The 21600-nt window shown below is 53.5% G+C and overlaps 1 protein-coding gene across 5 annotated transcripts; it reads left to right on the top strand.

Moving 5' to 3' along the window:
* The first annotated feature begins 157 nt into the window (after window positions 1–157).
* ATP8B2 (ATPase phospholipid transporting 8B2) lies at window positions 158–21353 on the top strand. 5 transcript variants are annotated; one of them, XM_037498680.2, is made up of 28 exons: window positions 158–216; window positions 2565–2632; window positions 4772–4830; window positions 5181–5294; window positions 5420–5518; window positions 6249–6310; window positions 6405–6477; window positions 6997–7067; window positions 7308–7387; window positions 8249–8407; window positions 8630–8718; window positions 10061–10257; window positions 13912–14120; window positions 14867–14910; window positions 15210–15375; window positions 15486–15674; window positions 15811–15926; window positions 16017–16181; window positions 16265–16376; window positions 16515–16620; window positions 16762–16906; window positions 17094–17277; window positions 17440–17663; window positions 17902–17985; window positions 18233–18478; window positions 18630–18768; window positions 20472–20602; window positions 20816–21353. In XM_037498680.2, the coding sequence occupies exons 2-28, from the start codon at window positions 2602–2604 to the stop codon at window positions 21092–21094; spliced, it is 3573 nt and encodes a 1190-aa protein (XP_037354577.1). In that variant the 5' UTR covers window positions 158–216; window positions 2565–2601; the 3' UTR covers window positions 21095–21353. The 5 variants fall into 5 exon arrangements, with proteins under 5 accessions (XP_037354577.1, XP_037354578.1, XP_037354576.1 ...); XM_037498681.2 differs by having other exon boundaries at window positions 17076–17277; XM_037498679.2 differs by lacking the exons at window positions 158–216; window positions 2565–2632 and adding an exon at window positions 3224–3502.
* The last annotated feature ends 247 nt before the right edge of the window (window positions 21354–21600 follow it).

Here is a 21600-nt window from a genome sequence, read left to right as displayed (position 1 = left end):
ACCCCCTCCCGCCCCCCGCCCTCTCCCGCCACCTCCGTCACTTCCGCCCCGCGGTGGCCGAAACTGACACAAAGTAGCGGGCTGAGGCCCCGGGGGGAGCGGGGCTGCAGCTCGGGGGGCTAGAGCCGCGGGGAGTGAGCCGAGCGCCCCCCGCCGCAGCCCCCGGCATGGGCAGGACGGGGCCTCCGGGGCGGGCGCCGAGCGCGGAGCGCTGAGGTGAGGCGAGGCCGGGCTGGGGGCAGCCCCGAACGCGCGGCCGGGAGGGCTCGGGGAGATGGGGCGGGCTGGCGGGGCCGCGCGGTGGTGCGGGCAGGGATCGCCCGGGCGGAGATCAGGAGCTCGCTGAGGCGGAGCAGGGGCCGTGGGCGACTGGAGAGAAGAGGGTGTCGGGGTGCCTGAGGATGGGGGAGAGCGGGGGGTAGTCCAGGATGGAAGGATGGTGAAGGGGCGCTGGAGAAGTATTTGGGGCATATGGAGCGGCGAAGAGAGAACTCCCCCAGAGTTGTGGGGGAGAGGAGTGTCCTGCGCCCGAGGGTTTGGGTGCCTGGAGAAGGGAGTAGGCGCTGGTCGGCTTTGTCCGTGAGGTGAGGGCTCAGCTGGAGCAAGACCCGGGGTGCGAGGAGCGGCGTGGCTGAGAGGTCAGAGCCGGGAACGAGTCCCGGGTTCTGCGCTTGGCGATGGACGGTGGTCAGGGTCGTGTTGGTCACAAGTGGCTTGGGGGTCTCGAATTCCATTTCCTTGTTTTCCGGACCTGCCCACAGATCTCCCTGCCAGCTCCCTCTGAAAGTGGGGAGCAGTTCTACCGCCTTTTGGTTGGAAGGGGACCGACCCCGCGGGGCCTAGAGGTGGAGCCGTTTTCCTCCGTGGATTGCCTTCTTCCGAGGGCTGGCTATTTTTATCCTAAATGTGGCTGCAAAGGGGGCTGGGGCAGGGCGACGTGGCTGATGGGCCTGCCGGGTTAAGAAAACGTAGGCTGTGTGAGACTGGGAAGGAGAAGTGAGAGGGGATCCCTGTTCCCAGGTTCTCCTTCCCCCCCTTTGCTTCCCTCTGGGGGGCTGATTGCTGGGGCCAAGCCAACTTTCAGTCTTCCCCAGGGTCTTAGAGGTAAAACAACTTTCCTGGTTCATGTCCAGACTCCTGACTCCTAAAAGCTCCTTCATTAACTCTTTCATTGGACTCAGATCTTCTGGGCTGATAGTGTCTCTAGATTGCCTCCCTGGCTGAGGACAGGGCTGGCAATGGAACGTGTGGTGCCCACCCTTGCATCCTCTTCTTTAACCTCTCCTTCTATACCCCACCCTCCTATGACTCATACTCTAGACTGGGTGGAGACCCTGGCTGGGGGCCCTGGAGGAGGACTTGGCATCTCTAAAATGTGGATGAGGTTTTCCTTCCTGAGCCAGGCACCCTTGGCTGCCAGTGTTGGGGAGGGTCAGGGAGGAAGAGGACTCTGGCTTTCAGTGCTGCCCCATCTGGGGTTCAGCAGGGCAGTCTGAGTTTGTGGAGGGGGAACTGGTGTGGGTGACGGGGCTGTGGCCAGAGTCTGTAATTATAGAGGCTGGGCAGACAGGCAATTAGTATCTCTTGAGGCTGACAGGCTGACAGGGTGTGCCCAGTGCTCTGGAGGCAGGGGCACCATGGAGGAGGTGGAGGAAGGCTTTCTACCCAGACAAAGAAAGGAGGTGACTAGAGGACCCAAGACCTGGCTGACAGTTTCCTTTGGGCGAGGCTGGGGAAGTGAGTTGAGGCTCTGTGACCCTGTCTTGTAGGCAGGCCTTTCATCTCTTTATGTGACTGGAAGGACATGGGAAGATGGAGGAAGCCAGGGGCCCTTTGGCTGATGCTTCCCTGTGCCTGCATCCATTGTCCTACTGTCTGAACTAGGCTTGGGGTGGGAGGCAGGGTGATGCCCCACTGGGGTTTGGGAAGACCCCTTTGCTGGTCCAGAAGGGCGCTGACCCAGACTGAGAGGAAGTGATTTGGGGACTCTGTGCAGGAAGTGAAGGCCATACCTCTCATGTACTCCCCTAGAGGAGGTGATAATGGAAACCCCAGTAATGGGGGGGGGGTGAGAGGGGGTTATAAGCATTTTTAGAAGGGTAGAACCTGCCCACCCTGTTTCCTGATGCTCTGCCAGGTGTTTCCTGGCACGTGTTCCCTCAACCCCACCCTTGGGGTGGAAATTCTGCTTTCCAGTAAACAGGCACCACTCACTGCCACCGGGAGGGCACAAAAGGGCAGCTGTTGTCCTTGGTTGGGTACCTTGAGAACTGTGCCCCTCTTGTCAGTATCTGGTCTTTTCCCCCTGCCCCCTGCTCCCTGTAGTTCTTGGTTTGTGTGGTCCCTTCATGTTATCTAGGGTGGAGGCATGGGATGAGGTGGGGGGAAGCCCCCTTTCTCAGGGACCTATGAAGGCAGTAGGAGCAGTGTGTTGGTGTGGAGTTGGTGGGGAACCTGATGGAGGGACAGAGTCCCAACCAGGGAAGAGACTCCAGAAGCCTGAGGAAGGGAATGAAGGGTGACCCTCAGCCTCCTAACTTCACGCATATGTCACCTTCCTGCAGGGTCTCCCATGGGATTGCTGGGACCTTGCTGGGTGAGATGGCACTGTGTGCAAAAAAGCGCCCCCCAGGTAAGAGGCAGGAGGGGGAGATCCCCGGGACTGTCAAAAATGGGTGGAAAGGCTCCCCACACAAAGGCAGGAGGGAGCACGGGTGATGAGTCTGAAGAAGGGCAGACCGAACCTCCTGCTCCGCCTGGGGCAGCATAGGCATCCCGTTTCTTCCTCTGGATCTCAGAGTGGGGGGTGGTTTCTCCCGCCGGAGGGTGCTGAGTCCCTCCCCTCACCCCAACTCTTAGACTCTGGCGCTCCTGTTCTCTGGCTCGGAAGCTGCGTTCCCGTCTTCTCTCCTGGGCCCGCTCACCCCCTGATCTCCTTTCTCCCCTCATTTTTCCATTCCCCGGTCCTCCTGCTTTTCCTGCGGTGGGGGTGGGGTGCTGTGAAAACGGTTGCCCCCGACAACGCCGGCCGTCCCCTCACCCGCTTTGGCCGGCGCGGGGAGGCGGGGCTCGGCGCTGGCTTTCGCCTACGCGGCACTGGCGGGCGCGGCCCCTGCAGCCGGGGGCTGGCGGGCGGGGGCGGAGCCGGGGCGCGCGCTCGGCGTCCGGGGCCACTCAGCGCGCTGGCGTCCGCGGGGGCCCTGGGGGCGGCGTTAGCGCCGCGGAGCGCGCAGCGTCCCCGGGTGCGGGCGGCAGGGAGGATGGCCCCGGCTGCAGGTGGGGCGTGCGCCCGACGGCCGGGGCTCCCCTCTGAGCGGCCGCAGCTCCCGCACCTCCCGGGGGGGCCGCCTCCTCGGCGCCGCTGAGGCCCAGGACAGACAGACTAATCTGCCCTCCCCCGCTCAAACCGGGATCATGACGGTCCCCAAGGAGATGCCTGAGAAGTGGGCCCGGGCCGGGGCTCCCCCTTCCTGGAGTGGAAAGAAGCCCTCTTGGGGGACAGGTAACGGGAGGCAGCGGCAGGCCGCTCTCCTGAGCCCGCAATTTCCCGCTCCCACCCTCATGCTCGCTTATCCTCAGCCTCCTCCACCTTCTCCGATCCTCGTCTTTGCCGACCCTGGGATCCTGGCTTCAAAGGGTCCAGTCCCTTCCTTTCCTTTTGCATGGTCTTTGGTGACTGCGCAGGGTTTCAGCCCAAGCGATCTCCTCCCGGGAAGTTTCTGGTAGTAGAGTGACCTCACCAGGAAGGAGTGCTCGAGGTAGCCGCAGCTGGTAGTGGGAAGATGCTGTGGTCTGAGATTTTATTACTGCATTGTGCTCTGCGGGGGTCTTGGGAGGGAATGAGAGAAGGGTCCGGAATGCTGCCTCTGGCTCAGAGATAGGTATAGGTTTAAGACATTATGTTAATGGCCTAACCAAGGTACTCCTTTTTCAGCCTGGGGTCATCATGACACCAGGTCCATGGGTTGGAGAACCCTTCATGGGACACCTGAACTTGAGGCCCACAGACCCAGACCCTTGGAGTTTCTGTCTAGGTGTAGCTCATTTGTCAGTGACTCTGTGTTGTTTAGGGGAAATGTGTGCGGGTGGCACAAGGTTACAGTTAGCAACTCTTTGGAGTACATCCCATTCCGCTCTCCTTCATCTCTGTCTCAGTCTGCATGACCCATGTCCCTGACTCCTCCCTTCTCCTACTTGAAGATGAGCTTTGAAATAAGGTGATGTCATTGTGGGCCAGTCAGAAGCCTCCGCTGGTGACATGTGACAAGCAGAAGCTCTTGTAGGGGGGACTGCACGTGGGGCTGGGATGCTGCCGCAGAGCAGTTCCAGGCAGGGCACAGTGACCCTTTGTTTTGCCACCCCCCCAAATCCCCAGCTTAGCGGGTGAGCAGTCCTTGATTAGATATGCAGGGGTCTCCCAGAGAAGGAGGCTTTGGGTTTTCATCTGCAGTTCCTCTGGGGATTCCTAAGATGATTAATGCCTAAGGCGTTAATGAAAGGGATGGGGGAGGAATTGAGTGTCCCCAGTGGAAGACCTTCATGGTTGTTGGTGAGGAAAGAAGGCATCTTGTCCTGTGAATGTAATTCCTGCAGAGCTGAATGGTCAGGCCGGTGGTAAGAGGTGAACCTAGAGGGAAGACTTTAGTGACTGTGTGTGCTTACGCCTTAAAACTGTATATTGTGGAAAGAATCAAGGGCCCTTGATGGAACCCCCACAAAGTGGAGTGTGCCTCAGTTTGCTTCTCCTGACTCTAGTATCATTCTGTTGCAGAAGAAGAAAGGAGGGCGCGGGCCAATGATCGAGACTATAATGAGAAATTCCAGTATGCGGTAAGTGACCAGAGACCACCTATTCCCTCCTCCTCAGTCAGAAAGGTGCAAAAACATCCTGGGTGTGAGTGGGGGCCGGCGGAGAGGGTAGGGTGCTTGGGGAGAGTGGGGCGCCGTCTCCTCACCATTCTCCATCTGTTGCTGTGCTGAATTTTTTATGCCTCACCTGTCATTGAAGTGGGATGCACTGGTCCCCTGAGACTCCCTTCTCTCCTCTGCTCTCCCCTCCACACCTGCGGTTGCTAGCCTGAGGGCGGAGTTAGAGGGCCAGTAGGTGGAGGCTGCATTCTCTGTCTGGTTCTGGGTTAGGGCTAGAGGCTGCCTCACTGTCATCTCTCTCACTGCCATAGAGTAACTGCATCAAGACCTCCAAGTACAATATTCTCACCTTCCTGCCTGTCAACCTCTTTGAGCAGTTCCAAGAAGTTGCCAATACCTACTTCCTGTTCCTTCTCATTCTGCAGGTAAGTGACCTATAGTTGACCTTTTGCGGCTCATAAAAGCTGACTGAAGTGGAGGAAGAGCACGGTCTAGGGGAAAAGAGGGCAGGGGCTGGGGCTCAGAGGCACACCTTCTCTCTTCTTTTCAGTTGATTCCACAGATCTCGTCCCTGTCCTGGTTCACCACCATTGTGCCTTTGGTTCTTGTCCTCACCATCACAGCTGTTAAAGATGCCACTGATGATTATGTGAGTTGTTTTCATTCTTCCGCCTTTCCCCAGCCCCAGCACCCTCACCAACACCCTGTTCCTTGATGACCTCGCCAACCCTGCCCTGGTCCAGCTAGAATGAGGATATCATGACTGAGAATAGGGAGGGGGAGTCAGGAAGAAGTAGATCTGTGAACAGGGAAAGGGGTTGTAGGGGCAGGACTGGACCAGTGCAGGTTTTCTAGGATCCCATGCAGACCGGGTAAAGGAGGAGTCAGAGTCCTTAGTGGGTTTTTGCAGGTCTTTTATTGGGGTTCACCAGGCTTATGGCAGGCAGGGGTGCTGGGGGGCCGGGAGGCTGGCAGTCCTCCCAGCCCCCAGCAAATCCTCACTCTATCTGGGCTCTTTGGCGTTCTCTGCTTCTGCTTCTGCTTCTGCTTCTTCTCCGCTTCTCTCTCGGCTTCTGCTGCTGCTGGCGTCCCCATGACGCCGCCCTTAAAAGCCCAGTCTTAGCCCAGGTGAATCCCATCTACCTATGCCCACACCCTACTCCAGGTGCCCGCCATCAGGCATGCATTCAGGACCGCAAGGATCCATCATCTATCCTGATGGCGGGAGGGCAGAAAAGCCTGACATCTTCTTTACCCTACAGGGGTGTATCCAGAGATACAATGAGGGGGTACCCAGTATAATCTGCATTCCCCTGGTCACCTCCCTTCTTTGAAGCAGGGGAAAGGTGTCTTACCTTTTTTAGTTTTCTTCTTTACAGTTCCGCCACAAGAGCGATAACCAGGTGAATAACCGTCAGTCTCAGGTGCTGATCAATGGAACGTGAGTGCTTGTTGGATACCAAAGGGTGGAGAGGGGTCCCCTGGGAATTTCTCTAGCTTCTGACAGCCTCTTCTCTCTCTTGTCATTGTCTCAGCCTCCAGCAAGAGCAGTGGATGAATGTCTGTGTTGGTGATATTATCAAGCTAGAAAATAACCAATTTGTGGCGGTAAGGACAGGGTGCCCCCAGGCTTCTTTCTTTCCTTTGGCAAAAAGGAGTCTTTCTTGATTTACTTTTTTTTTTTTTTAATATATTTAAAGAACAGGATTAGGGAAAGGGACAGAAGAATAAAGGGAACTTGTGTAGACACAAGTGGGCAGGAAGAGCTGCCCCAGAAGGGACAGGTTTGCTAAGAGAGGCCTGCATGGTTGCAGGCGGCCGGCCTTGACAGGTCACTGGCAGGCAGGAGGCTGCTGCCCTGCAGAGGGAGAGAGCTGGTGAAAAGAAGCACCTGCATAGTCACAGGTGGGCAGTGGGATTGCTGCCTTTCTTGATTTACTCTTTCCTCTTCAATACTCACAGAAGGAAATTTCTGTGTCATCTTATGCCTGGAACCTTCTCCTTTCTAGCCATTCATGTTTTGGGACTGAGTAAACCAAGAATGCTCAGTGGAAGGCGGCATAGGCACAGGGTTCCTGGTGGGTGGGGGTTTGGGTCTTTTGGTTCTCATTAGATTTTTCTCTCTAGGCGGATCTTCTCCTCCTTTCCAGCAGTGAGCCCCATGGGCTGTGTTACATAGAGACCGCAGAACTCGATGGGTGAGTCGATGCCCCATGTCACACCTCTCTTCTGCCTCCTCAGGGGTCAGTATTTTGGAAAGATGTCCACAGATCTGGGATGTCTACCATTTGGAAAAAGTAGGGATAGTAAAGCCTTTGGGTGTGTGAAAGTGTTACCCATGGCTAATGTGTGGGGGCAGTGATACCCTGGGTCAGATCTCCCAGGTAGAATCTAGAGGAAGGGAAGGGAACCAGGACTCAGGGACGCTGTCCTTCCAGAGAGACCAACATGAAGGTGCGTCAGGCGATTCCTGTCACCTCAGAATTGGGAGACATCAGTAAGCTTGCCAAGTTTGATGGTGAGTAATCTTGGTGCAGCAGCTATCAGGTAGAGGGGGTGGGTTGAATTTTGGGGTTTAAATCCACCTTTTGACTTCTTGTTGCTGTGGATATGCATCGACCTGTACTTTTCTTGGGGGAGGGGGCATCAGGATGCCAGGTGTTCTTCAATGGCTGCTCATTTCAGGAGAGTTTCATGACTAATACTAGCTCCCTCCTTGCTGTGCATGTTGACATTCAGCTCTTTCTTTTTGTTTACTGGCTCAGGAGAATAATATATGTTCTTTGCAATAAGACAAAGTATACAATGTGTGTAAGAAAAAGCCTTTTTGCCTCCTTATCTACCCTCCTTGGGTAGCCAGGTGAACTGGCTGTTTATATGTCATCCACACTTTTCCTGTGTGTTTATACAAACACTTGAACATTAATCGGGGGTCACACTGCAAAAATGTCGGCTACTTGCCTTTCTTTGCTTAGTATATATATCAGAGGTATCTTATCACATGACTGCATAAAGAAATTGCCTCATTCTTTTTAATAGCTGCATAATATTTTATGGAATCTCTGTATCATCATTTGTTCAAATAGTCTCAAGTTGTCTCCTGTCTTCTGCTGTTCAAATAATGCTTTAGTGAAAATTGTTGTGACCTACGTTAGTTTCTACAGAACAGTGCCCTCAAAATGGGGTCATCGGATTTGCTTTTAATATTAGTTCTCATTCGTTTATCATATATTGCATCAGTTCACACTCCCTCCGGGAACGTGGATGGGCTTGTATCCTCACACCTTCCCCCCTTAGCTGCCTTTTCACTGTGTTTTGTTGTCTCTTGATCAAGCTATAGGCCAGATGTTGAGTGATGGCACTCTTATCTTCCCCTCAGGTGAAGTGATTTGCGAACCTCCCAACAACAAACTGGACAAATTCAGTGGAACCCTCTACTGGAAGGAGAACAAATTCCCCCTGAGCAACCAGAACATGCTGCTACGGGGCTGTGTGCTTCGAAACACCGAGTGGTGCTTCGGGCTGGTCATTTTTGCAGGTGAGTATCCTAGGGGCCACAGAAAGCAGGGTAAGAGTTGCTGCCTCCACCCTCCTTCAGGAGGATGTGGGAGGAGGTTGAGTGGGCTTGGATAATGTGAAGGTAAATCTCTGGCGCACCCTGGGTATAAGCCTCATGTCTTCCCAGTTTCTCTTCCAGTCCAGGAATTGTGCAGAGGCAGATGTGCTATTTGGCTTTCCCTGCCCTTCTCCTCTTTCCCAGGTCCTGACACTAAGCTGATGCAAAACAGTGGCAGGACAAAGTTCAAGAGAACAAGTATTGATCGCCTCATGAATACATTGGTGCTCTGGGTAAGGGTCCCATGCCTGGTTCCTGTCCCTGCCCTCCTGCTTTTCCCTGGGTGCTTGGCTCCCTCTGCCCCATCTCTCCTTCCTGGTCAGAAGTCAGGCTGCAGGTTTTGGCTTTAGAAGCCACGGGTAGACCAGCCACTCAAGACAGTGTTTATTTCAGGCTCCTTTTAGACTTGGAAGATGTTATTTAAAAAAAAAAAAGCTTAGGAACGTGCATGAATCAACAACTTAAAGAAAGCTAAAACAAATCTTCCCTTCTCTGGATTCCAGGTATGATGATGACTTAGCATAGCATGTGACCTTCTGTTTGCTTTTTCCCGGGACAAGGAGGCCTTCATGGGGATGAAGAGGGAATTAAGAGAAAAATTTCCGTTTGGAGGAAATGGGGGTCTTTTATACGAGGGTCTTTTCCCCTGACTTCTAAGAGCGAAGGATCCCAGAGGAAAAGGTTCTGTTTTCGTTTTTTTGGCAATTCCTGAATCCTTCTCTTGTTTGACTAGAAATTTGAGCTCCTTGTCGGGCTCTCCTCCCTTTCTTACGCCCGCACTGGCTGCTGCCTGCCCCCCACATGCCATCTTGCATAGACTGTGGGGCCAGTCTCTGCTGAGACGGTTTCCGCCTTGGCCTTCAAGGGTTTGCAGAGCCCCAGTGTGAGAGAGCAGAGTGGTTAAGTCTCTCTGGCAAAGACTCGCACCGCCCCCTGGTGGTCTTTGTGCGCTGGGCTGGTTCCTGTTTTGTTTCAAAGCCCTGGGAGTGGTGGCAATTTTGGAAATTCTTGTCTGAAATCAGTCAGTGTTTTCATTTTTCTCCTTTTAACCATCAAAACTTCCTTATGAGCCTTCTCCAAGCTTTATAAGATTTTTGACTATCAACATCTATATTAATGAAGATACAGTTTGTTTCCCTGATTAAAATCTGTTTTTGGCAATTTGTGTGAGATAATGAACATTGCAAAAACTTGCAATTTTTTGGGCTTCCCGTGGCTTAGGCGGAGTTAATGGGTGGTTTCCAATAAGTTTTTTTGATGTATTTATGTAGTTTGCCCCTTCCCTTCTTTTACCATCTTCGAGCGCTCCTAAGAGCTCTGGGCTATGAGATTGGGAGCTACACACTTCTCTCAGCTTCCCTGTCATACCGATGAGATAATGTTCACAGAAAAAGCCACGTCATAGTCAGTGGTAGATTAGAGCCTGTCACCAGTTCTGGACTCTTTCCAACAGAACAAACCACTATTTCAAAGATTCCAGGGCTTTTAACGGCCCAGGTGTGAGTGTTGACCTTTGCGGACACGCACACTTGGCTTCGAGGTGGGAGTCTAGCCTCTGCTTCTCATTCCTCCCAGATTTTTGGATTCCTGGTCTGCATGGGGGTGATCCTGGCCATTGGCAATGCCATCTGGGAGCATGAGGTTGGGACCCGCTTCCAGGTCTACCTGCCATGGGATGAGGCGGTGGACAGTGCCTTCTTCTCTGGTTTCCTGTCCTTCTGGTCCTACATCATCATTCTCAACACCGTTGTGCCCATATCGCTCTACGTCAGGTATGTGTTCTCTCCACTCCAGGGTCTCCAGGGAGATGAGGTGGTCTCTTGGCCAACTTTTCTTTTCTATGAAGATGAAATCCTTGAGAAGGAACTTGAAGTCATCCTCTTCCTGTGCTATAAACACCGTGTTAATCTGTTTATCTTTGTGCAGAGCAAGCTTCACCACAGTTTCCTGGCAGTTTGGACTATTTCAAACCAAAACTATTGATTTATTCAGCACATCTTTGTCTCATGCTTATTTGTGCTGGGAAGTATGCTCAATGCTGTGACACATGCAAAGATGGCTTAGGAATCTATCTGCTCCCCCCCTAGGAGCTTCAGTCTGGTAGAGGAAGAAAAATGCAGATGTGTTAAACAAAATGGGAACAAGTGCTATAGAAATCACTCTACCTGCAGTCTTATATGTAAAGCAGGGGCCCCAGGAAGTGTGGAACATGGGCTCTGCCTTTAAAAGCAGCAGGCTGGTAGGGGCCACCAACAGAAGACTGAGGTATAGTATGGGGGCACAGAGTGCCGTGAGAGTGGAAGAACAGTGTTCCCCATGGAGTTAATCAGGGAGGACATCTCTGAGGAGGTGACTGTTGAACTGGGCTTGGGGTAGCAGCTGGGGTGGGTGAAAGCGGAATCGCGAGGAGAGGCCTAGAAACAAAGAAATTCAGAGAGCAACCTAGGAAGGACATGGAATGGTTTGGCAGGAGCATGAACCGTGAGTGGGGGCTGTGTACAGAGTTGGAAATACAAGCTGTTCCCCGTTGTGGAGGGTTTTTTTTTTTTTAAATATAGATGCATGTTTTATTTATTTGTTTGTTTGTTTGTTTATACATGCACTGGGTACAGTCAGAAGTGCGGGAGGGTGAGAGAATTCACCAGAGCCAGAGCGGGGAGCAGAGCAGGCAGAAGGACCGAAGTACACTGCTGAGGGGGGCAGCGGGGGGCAGGGGAGGTCTGCGCGCCATGTGGGACCCTCCTCCGGTGGCCGGGGAGCAACCGGGGATCGAACCGGTGCCATAGAGGCCGTGGGTAGCCTCGCAACCCAGCGCTCAACCACTGCGCCACAAGGGAGGCCCCCATTGTGGAGGGTTTTGAATCTGCTTGTAGACTCTGGACTTACTAAACTGTTAAAGGATTCTTCAAGACATCTCCTGCTCCCTAGTGGCGCAAGGGGTTAAGCACAGCACTGTGAAACTGTCCGCAGCCACTGCAGCATGAGTTCGATCGCTGGCCAGGGAGCCACCCACATGGCACAGCAGACCTCTCCTATCTCGCCCACTGCTCCCCTCAGCAGTGTATTTCAGTTAATCTGCCTGGTCTGTTCCCCACTCTGTCTCTGGTGAGTCCTCTCACCCCCTTGCATCTCTGGCTTGTACCCCAGTTCTTGTATGCATAAATAAGTAAATCTTTAAGAAAAATAAAGAGATCTAAAGAAAACTTTAGGAAGTATTAGCTGGCAGTGCTGTGCAGCCTGAGTAATAGGATCACATAGACATCTTGGATATTTGAGGTAAAGAGAATTTTTTTTTTATAAACACTTTTTAAAAAGATTTATTTTATTTATGCATCCAAGAACTGGGGTATAGGCCAGAGGTGGGGGGGAGGGGTGAGAAGATTCACCAGAGACAGAGTGGGGAGCAGAACAGGCAGACTGATTGAAATACACTGCTGAGGGGAGCAGTGGAGGAGGCAGGAGAGGTCTGTTGTGCCACATGGCTCAGCTCCCTGACAGGGACAGAACTCATGCTGCCGGTGTTAGTTTGATAGCACTGAGACTAACCCCTGTGCCACCAGCGAGGCCCTATGGAGATAAATGTTAAAAGAAGCATTTTTGTTTCATTTTATTTTTTAAAGATTTATTTATTTATGTATACAAGAACTGGAGTACAGGCCAGAGGTGGGGGGAGGAGGTGTGAGAGGATTCACCAGAGACAGAGTGGGGAACAGAACAGGCAGATCGACTGAAATACGCTGCTGATGGGAGCAGCAGGCGAGACAGGAGAGGTCTGTGCCATGTGGGGAGCTCCCTGGCCGGGGATCAAACTCCTGCTGCCGTGGCTGCGGATAGCTTAGAGTGCTGAGACTTAACTCCTTGTGCCACGAGGGAGGCCCCTGAGGAAAAGAGAAAATGAACAGGGACTGGGCCAGTGAGAGTGAACAGGAAGAGAAGTCAGAGGAGGAAGAATGGCTAGAAGACATTTTCTTTGTACTTAGTGTCTTGCCATATTTTTAAGGAAATACTTTATGGAGACACTCAAAACTTCCTATCTACTATCTTTTTTTTAACATAGATCCTCAACTCTCCCCACTAGCCCCCAATTCCTAGTGTTGATGGTGGTGAGTGGCAGTGCTTCTGTAACAGGTGTGCGGTTTAAGTGATTGGAACATTAGAGATGCAGAAGGCGTGTGGCTTAGTCTCACCTTCTCATTAATCACGTGACCTTGAGCAGACCCCAGTCACTCTGGACCTTCGTTTTCTTGTGTCACATGGGATAATAATGATACCTGCTCCATCTTCCTCGTAAGGATGTCTTTTATTTATTTATTTTTTCCTATTATTTTTCTTAGTCATAGGGTTATGTTAACATAAGATATTAGGTAGAAAAAGCTTTTAAAAAATTAAATCACTGTGCAAATTTAGGGTGTGGCATGCTTAACCGAATCTGTTTCATTACTATTTAAATGTTTTCAAGCAATAATTCTTTTTTAAAAAAGAAATGTTTTCATGCTTACGTCCTGCTTTTTCATCTTCCATCCTATTTTTCCTTCCATCTTTCCATCACTCTGAGCCCACTATAGCTGTCCAAGAAAAGTTTCAGTCTCCTCAGCTTACAGTGCATGTTTGGGGAAGGGGCACTTGATTGTCTGAGTGGGGAAGGCTATGAAAACATCTCCAGTGGACTCCTCTTTTGCCTGATTACAGTCCTGAGAGCTGCCTCGGTCACTTGGCAGCAGGTGCCCTCTGTGCCCCTCTGCTCGGCTCCACTGGACTTACACACAGACCCTTTCTGGAAATGCCGAGCGTCCATGCTGCTGAGGCAGTGCTAGCACAGAGCAGGACTGAGCACACCTGGGGTGAGACGGCGCTGTGCTCTTGTGGGTTGCTGTTTCCCGGTTCCTTCAGTCAGTGCCTCATGTTCTCCCCAAAAGCCTTGGAGCCAGGGCCATGGAGTCCGGAGGCCAGGCAGAAGGAGGTCAGTGAGGAGTGGGTTTGGTGCCTCCTCCATCTCCTTTCCCTGCCCCCACGGGCCCCTCACCTTGCTGAGGTGGTGTCTGTGTTGCTGTGGCACACGCAGTACCCTCATTATCTCTCTTTTTTTTTTCTCTCCCTTCTCTCTCGCACTCTCTTGTTTTCTCTGCATGGTTTCTATGTTATTAGTCCTGAGGTAAGAACTGGTTGAGTGCCTTGTCCACACTCCCTTTTCCTTCTCCACTTGTTTTGTCTGCCCCACCTGCCCAGGTCCTTTTCCCTTTTAGCCTGGAGGGCATTAGAGGGTTGGGGTTAGGGTTCCTATGCCAGCTCCGTCCCCACCCAGGTTCCTGTGCCCAGGTGTCTGCTCCACTCTTGTTGCTCCCAGGCAGAGGGCCTGCAGCGAAGGCCTGTGGGGGCAGGGCGGCCTCCCTTCCTGCCCCAAGCCTTACCTCCTGTGCCCCGTGCAGTGTGGAGGTCATCCGTCTGGGCCACAGCTACTTCATCAACTGGGATAAGAAGATGTTCTGCATGAAGAAGCGGACGCCGGCAGAGGCCCGCACCACCACCCTGAACGAGGAGCTGGGCCAGGTGGAGTACATCTTCTCCGACAAGACGGGCACCCTCACCCAGAACATCATGGTCTTCAACAAGTGCTCCATCAATGGCCGTAGCTATGGTAGGGCCATGCCGTCGGAGACCGAGGCTCCCACAGTTGTGGGTTTTCACTCCTTTCTTACATGGGTCCGCGAGGCTTTGAAAGGGTTTCCCTGTATCCTGTGTTGGAAGCAGACACATGGTGCCTCAGCTGGTGCCCACGCCCTGGACTCAGCTCCAGGTAGTAGAGGAGCTCCTTGACTGCAGTGAAGCCTGCAGTGTCCTGGCCAGGTTGGACCTTGGCTGCCTGGGGGAGTGCTCAGCTCTCATTGTGTAGTTGTGCAGGGCCCTGTGCATCTCTGGAATGTGACCGTGGTCTTTCCATTATGGCCCTGCTGCTGTGGCCTTGTGTCTGAGCTGCTGGGATGGTTTGGGACAGGGTGTGGGAGGCCTGACTTTTATGTCTAGGGAGTCCTCTCATTACTGCATTGTGTACTAACTCAGGCCTGTGGCTGCCGTGTGAGGCTTTGCAGTCTGGGCCTTAAGGGTAAAAGGCATCTGAGGAGGCCTGGGAGCCGTGGGGAAGGGGTGTAGAATTGAACTGCCTTGGGAGGAAAGCTGGTGGGGACTGGCAGGAATGGGGAGTGGTGGGTGTCATGACGTTCAGTACTGGGGTTCTGAAGAGCTCGGGTGCCTTTTGCCCTATCCCCAAGTCAGCAGTGTGAATCTGTGGATCTGCAGAGTAGGGTAGAGGGTAACAGGTGCCTGCTGGGGCTCTGTGTTAGAGGCCTCTCCCCTGCTTTGACATTGCTGTCTTGATGCATGCAGGTGACGTGTTTGATGTCCTGGGACACAAAGCTGAATTGGGAGAGGTAAGGTCCAGCCGCTGCAGTTGTTCCATATACAAATTAAATATGGGGTGCCTGACGGGGAACAGCTTGAATAGCTAGGAGGGATTTTGTCTGGTCAGGAAATGGAAACTGCTTGGAGAAATGGGTGTTTTAAGGAGAAACTGGCAGCAGAAGTGGGAATTCTGAGGTTCACAGTGGACAGGATCTTGGGCTGTTCTACTGAGAGTTAGAAGGGCAGGTCCCTGGGGTGAGGATGGCCCTCTTCCTGGGAGACAGCCTCACTGTCCACCCTTTGCTGATTGCCCTCTTACCTGCTGCAGAGGCCTGAACCTGTTGACTTCTCCTTCAATCCTCTGGCTGACAAGAAGTTCTTATTTTGGGACCCCACCCTCTTAGAGGCTGTCAAGATGGGGGATCCCCACACACACGAGTTCTTCCGCCTCCTTTCCCTGTGTCATACTGTCATGTCAGAAGAGAAGAACGAAGGTGAGCGTGGAGCTGCTTGCTCTGCGTTGTGGTCGGGCTGGGGCTCCCTGGGCAGGGCTCCAGGCCGGGAGGTGACCCCTTACACCACGAGTATTCTTCCTCCCACCCAGGGGAGCTGTACTACAAGGCCCAGTCCCCGGACGAGGGGGCCCTGGTCACTGCAGCCAGGAACTTTGGTTTTGTATTCCGCTCTCGTACCCCTAAAACCATCACTGTCCACGAGATGGGCACAGCCATCACCTATCAGCTCCTGGCCATCCTGGATTTCAACAATATCCGCAAGCGGATGTCAGTCATAGGTGAGGGCAGGACCAGGGTGACGTGGTCATCCAGGGGCCGTGTGTAGAGGTGCTGGTTCCCTTGTGGGTGCCTTGAGGTTGGGATTATTTGCCTGACTGGATTTTTTCTGAGCCTTTCTGTCCCTGCCCCACTAAGTGCGGAATCCAGAAGGGAAGATCCGACTCTACTGCAAAGGGGCTGACACGATCCTGCTGGACAGACTCCACCACTCCACACAAGAGCTGCTCAACACCACCGCTGACCACCTGAATGTAGGCACATGGAGAGGGGCCATGGCTCTGCTGCTCCCAGTGTTGTGGGAGGGGCAGGAGGAAGGGGTAACTCTAGGACTCTGCCTCTAGGAGTATGCGGGCGACGGACTGAGGACCCTGGTGCTGGCCTACAAGGATCTGGATGAAGAGTACTATGAGGAGTGGGCTGAAAGGCGCCTGCAAGCCAGCCTGGCCCAGGACAGCCGGGAGGACAGGCTGGCCAGTGTGTATGAGGAGGTTGAGCGTGACATGATGGTATGGGCTGTGGTCCGGGCTCAGGGTGGGCAAGGAGGGCTCACTCCTGGGACTCACAGCAGGGATCCTGGTGATATTTTCAGCTGCTGGGTGCAACAGCCATTGAGGACAAGCTGCAGCAAGGGGTTCCAGAGACCATTGCCCTCTTGACTCTGGCCAACATCAAGATTTGGGTGCTCACTGGAGACAAACAAGGTGAGCGCCCAGTAGGGCAGAGGCAGGTGCATCTGGACGGCAGCCCCGATGGGTCCTGGATGGGCCCGGGAAATCAGGCAGGAGAGTACGCTGACCTTGTTGGGCCCTGTCCGTAGCTCCTGCGTTCTCTCTTGGTAGAGACGGCCGTGAACATTGGCTACTCCTGCAAGATGCTGACAGATGACATGACAGAAGTGTTTATTGTCATGGGCCACACTGTCCTGGAAGTGCGGGAAGAGCTCAGGTAAGCAGGGGCTGGGCCGGACAGGTGTCCTGTATACGGGCCAGCCAGGAGGTTCCTGGAGCCGGTTTGGGCTTGAATCTCTCATCACCTCAGGAACTGTGCTCCTGCCCCTGATTACTGTGTTTCCTTTCCGCTTCCCAGGAAAGCCCGGGAGAAGATGATGGATTCACCCCGCACAGTGGGCAATGGCTTCGCCTACCAGGAGAAGCTCTCTTCTTCCAAGCTCACTTCTGTCCTGGAAGCTGTGGCTGGGGAGTACGCCCTGGTCATTAATGGGCACAGCCTAGTAGGTGTTGCCATCCTTGGTGTGGGCTACATCTCTCCAGAGTTGTATATCTGTACGACTTTTGTCTCTTGTTCTCATTTCCCTCTACTTCCCAGGGGGTCGGTCTCAAAGGAACTGGGAGGCACTGGCTGGGGCAGGTTCTGCCTGGGGAAGGCTGGAGCTTTCTCAGGGCTCTCTTGTGTTCCAGGCACATGCACTAGAGGCAGACATGGAGCTGGAGTTTCTGGAGACAGCCTGTGCCTGCAAAGCTGTCATCTGCTGCCGGGTGACCCCCTTGCAGAAGGCACAAGTGGTGGAACTGGTTAAGAAGTATAAGAAGGCTGTGACGCTTGCCATTGGGGATGGAGCCAATGACGTCAGCATGATCAAAAGTGAGTGTAAACAGTGGGTGTATAGGCTGAGTGGGAGGGTGGGAAGAAGGACGGACCCATGAGATCTCTGGACCAGAGAAGCATGATGGGAAAGGAGGATGGTAACTTGGGACACTGAAAGGTGTGGCCATCTCTACCCTCTTGTCCTCTCTTGTCTTGCAGCCGCTCACATTGGCGTGGGCATCAGCGGGCAGGAAGGGATCCAGGCCGTCCTGGCCTCTGACTACTCCTTCTCCCAGTTCAAGTTCCTGCAGCGCCTTCTGCTGGTGCATGGGCGCTGGTCCTACCTGCGCATGTGCAAGTTCCTCTGTTACTTCTTCTACAAGAACTTTGCTTTCACCATGGTCCACTTCTGGTTCGGCTTCTTCTGTGGCTTCTCGGCCCAGGTAGTGAATGTTCCCCGTCTTGCCTAGCTATGAGCGCCATGGGGCAGAGATTGTATCTGTCTATTCATAGCTCAGTCCCCTAGGATTAGCTGTTGTCTGGTGCATGCATGCATTAACCAAATGCTTATTGGAGGAGTGGAGTGGGAGCGGCACACAGTCCCTCAGGGCTCCATGCCTGCACCTCGCTGTCATGAAGAGGACGATGTGTTCATTTCTCTTTTGCTCTCTGCTCTTCCAGACCGTCTATGACCAGTATTTCATCACCCTTTATAACATTGTGTACACCTCCCTCCCAGTTCTGGCTATGGGGGTCTTCGATCAGGTATGGGGTGTTGATGACTCTGTGGGATGGGGAGGACTCTCCCATATCCTTCAGTTGCAGGGTGTGGGAGTATGGTCCACCCTCTCAGATGAGCCGGCCTGGGAGTCACAAACAAAGATTGGTTGGGGACGGCTGTCTTGAGGTTGAATCTAGCTGTCAAAGGAGGCAGGGACAGGGTCTGTCCTTGTCATCTTGAGTTAAAATGGAAGCTTCTGAGCCCTCCCGTGCCACCTGCCTCCCAACACAGGATGTCCCAGAGCAGCGGAGCATGGAGTACCCTAAGCTCTATGAGCCAGGTCAGCTGAACCTCCTCTTCAACAAGCGGGAGTTCTTCATCTGCATCGCCCAGGGCATCTACACCTCCGTGCTCATGTTCTTCATCCCCTATGGGGTGTTTGCTGAGGCCACCCGGGATGATGGCACACAGCTGGCCGACTACCAGTCCTTTGCAGTCACGGTGGCCACTTCGCTGGTCATAGTGGTCAGTGTGCAGGTACGAGAAGTCCGGGAACTACCCTCACCTCTGGAAGGAGTAAGGTTCTTGTCCCTAGGGCTGCCTCAGGCATGACAGTTCTGTTTCTGGGAGGGGGTTGGACCTTTGAAGGGGTGCTCCTTCTGCCCGTGATGGCTCCTGCTCTTTGCAGATCGGCTTGGACACAGGCTACTGGACAGCCATCAACCACTTCTTCATCTGGGGCAGCCTAGCTGTTTACTTTGCCATCCTCTTTGCCATGCACAGCAATGGGCTTTTTGACATGTTTCCGAACCAGTTTCGATTTGTAGGTGAGTCCCTGTGTCTTCTTCTTAAATCAGTGAAGAATCTTAGCTGTCATGGGACTAATAGGCTCGCTGGCCAGTCTGCATGTCTGCACGTCCATTTAGCTTTCCTGATGTGCCAGGTCTTCTGCAAGGTGCTGTGGGGTACCTGGGTGTCTCTGACCCAGGCCCTGTCCTCTGAGTGTGTCCATGTCCCTGACACTGAAGGACAGCCTTGCTAGGTATGGAAAGTTAGGACTCCAGGGGTGTCAGTCTTCATGGCAACAGCATGGCTGCTTGTGGGGAGGGTGTGTGGGGGATCAAGGATAGTCCCACAGGGGAGCCTGTTGTGAGAGAGGAGCCAGGAATGGGGTGCCAGATTCCAAGTTAGAGAGGTGGAAGTGCAAAAAGCCCCCTTGTTTTTAGGGGGTGGAGTTTGCAGCAGCCAGGGTGGGGCAAGAGTCCCCTTTGGGAAGTAGTGGAAGAGGCTGGAAGGGTAGGACATTGGAGGAATCAGAATTCCAGACTGTCAGGTTTACACTTGACTTGCCAGGAGTCTTGCCAGGCACCCAAAGATGACTTTAGAAAAAAATGAATGGCAGTGGCGGGTGGCTGGGGGCCCGGGTGGGAGGCTGAGGGTGACAGTCACATTAGACCCATTCATTCTCTCATCCAGTGGGCGCGCAGTCAGCACCTACTGTGTGTGTCCCTTACCTTTCTGGATGTTGGGGGTCAGCAGCGAACAGTGAACAGGCAAAATCCTTGGCCTCCTGGATTTCATATTCAATGAGACACACAAGTTACACGTTAACAGATAAAATGTCTGGAACTCATACATTCTATGAAAAGCATCAGGCCAGGTTAGAGAGGACAAGAGTGGTCAGAAAGCTCTCCTGAGGAAGGGCCATTGTGAATAAAGGGAAGGAGAGACCCAGGAAGAGGAAACGGTGTTACCGAAGCCGAAGCCGGAGGTGGTGCCTGGCGGGAGGTCTTTGGCAGCAGAGGAGGTATGTGTGTGTGGGGGAGAGTCACTCTAGGTCACTTAAGCTCTTCTAGGGCAGAGTAGATCTCTAAGCATGAGAGGAAGCCACTGGAGGATTTTGAGCAGGAAGTGTCATAAATAGATTAAAAAAAGGCTTGCTTTAACTGTTGTGGCTAAAAGGGGCAAAGGTAGATATGGGGAGACCAGTTAAGAGCTACAACAGGAAGCTAGGTGAGGGTGACGGTGGCTTGGGGATAGAGAGAAAGCCAGGGGCGTATAGGTATTTTGAAAATGGATGTAGGCATGCATCCAAAATTCCTATGGGTGCTAGTATAAGTTCTCAGTATATGTTTGATGAATGGACAGAATGGATGAATGGATGGAATGAAAGAATGAGAGGGAGGGAGGGATCAAGGTCGACTTCAGGGCTTTTGGGAAGACGGGGAGCAGTTTGTGGTGGAAGAAACATGGTTACTTGGGCCATGTGAGCTTGAGATGCCTGTTACCCATTCAGTGAGAAGCCAAATAATCAAATAATCAGTGGGAAGCCAAAGAATCAAATCCAATGTTTTGGGGAGAATTTGGAGCTAGACTCAAATTTGGAGATAAGACGTTTGAGGAGCAGGGAGGAGGGGGAAGCCAGGGGTGACTTAGGTTTTGAGACTGGGGAGATGGGGCTGTCAGGAACCAAATTCAGAGGGCTGCCCTCTGTCTACTGTGTGACTCCTGTGCTGCCTCTGGTTACCAGGTAATGCTCAGAACACCCTGGCCCAGCCCACAGTGTGGCTGACCATTGTCCTCACCACAGTCGTCTGCATCATGCCTGTGGTTGCCTTTCGTTTCCTCAAGCTGAGCCTGAAGCCTGATCTCTCTGACACGGTGAGAAGCTGGCTGTCGCTTGGGGGGACGGAGGCTTGTGTCAGAAACCCTTGGCTTACACACTCACATGGCTGCAGTTCCTGGGTTGCATGACTTGACTTGTGAGCGGGGTGCTGGTGCCCATTCGTTGTTCCCCAGCCCGGTGCACTGGGTCCCTGCTCTGTGGTGACATCTGACACTGACAGAGGCTTCTTCCTGGTGTTCACCCCCCAGGTCCGCTACACTCAGCTGGTGCGGAAGAAGCAGAAGGCCCAGCACCGCTGCATGCGCAGGGTGGGCCGCACAGGTTCCCGGCGCTCAGGCTACGCCTTCTCCCACCAGGAGGGCTTTGGGGAGCTCATCATGTCTGGCAAAAACATGCGGCTCAGCTCCCTTGCGCTCTCCAGCTTCACCACCCGTTCCAGCTCCAGCTGGATTGAGAGCCTGCGCAGGAAGAAGAGTGACTGCGCAGGCAGTCCCAGTGGGGGACCTGACAAGCCCCTCAAGGGGTAGCGGCTGGGACTGGGCTGCCCTGGTGGGGATCAGAGCACGTGGGGGCAGGCCAGCCACGAGAGGACAGCATCTCAGAACTCTGGGTCCTCGTCCTTGCCTCCCCAGCACCCCTGGTAGACTCTGTCCTGCTGGTCCCACCAAGTGCTGCTGGGGTGTCCCCAGCCGGGAGGGTGGAGGTGGAGGGACCCGAGGGCAGGGGCTGAGGCATCAGAAACCAGCCCTAGTGGGGGACCAGATGTGGAACCAAAAACAAGAAAAAGCTGTGAGAGATTGGGTCTGCTCCTGCCCTTCCTGAGAGTCCCACAGGGAGACACTAATCTCTGTATTTTTTTACTCCAACTCCCCAGAGGGGCCCTGGAGCCCCCCGCTCCTGAATTATATCAGAATGTATCACGCCAGGAAGCCAGAGACCTGCTGGGGCCTCTGGGCCCCTCACATCGTGTATGTCTCTCCTTGATTTGTGTTTGTGTCCAGTTTGGTTTTGTCTTTTTTATTTAGCAAGTGGA

Source organism: Talpa occidentalis, unplaced genomic scaffold, assembly GCF_014898055.3.
Source record: "Talpa occidentalis isolate TD23 unplaced genomic scaffold, MPIMG_talOcc4v2.1 talOcc4.9, whole genome shotgun sequence".
Taxonomy (NCBI): Eukaryota; Metazoa; Chordata; class Mammalia; order Eulipotyphla; family Talpidae; genus Talpa; species Talpa occidentalis.
The sequence above is the reverse complement of the archived record's forward strand: the minus strand, read 5'-3'. Positions and strand labels throughout refer to the sequence as shown.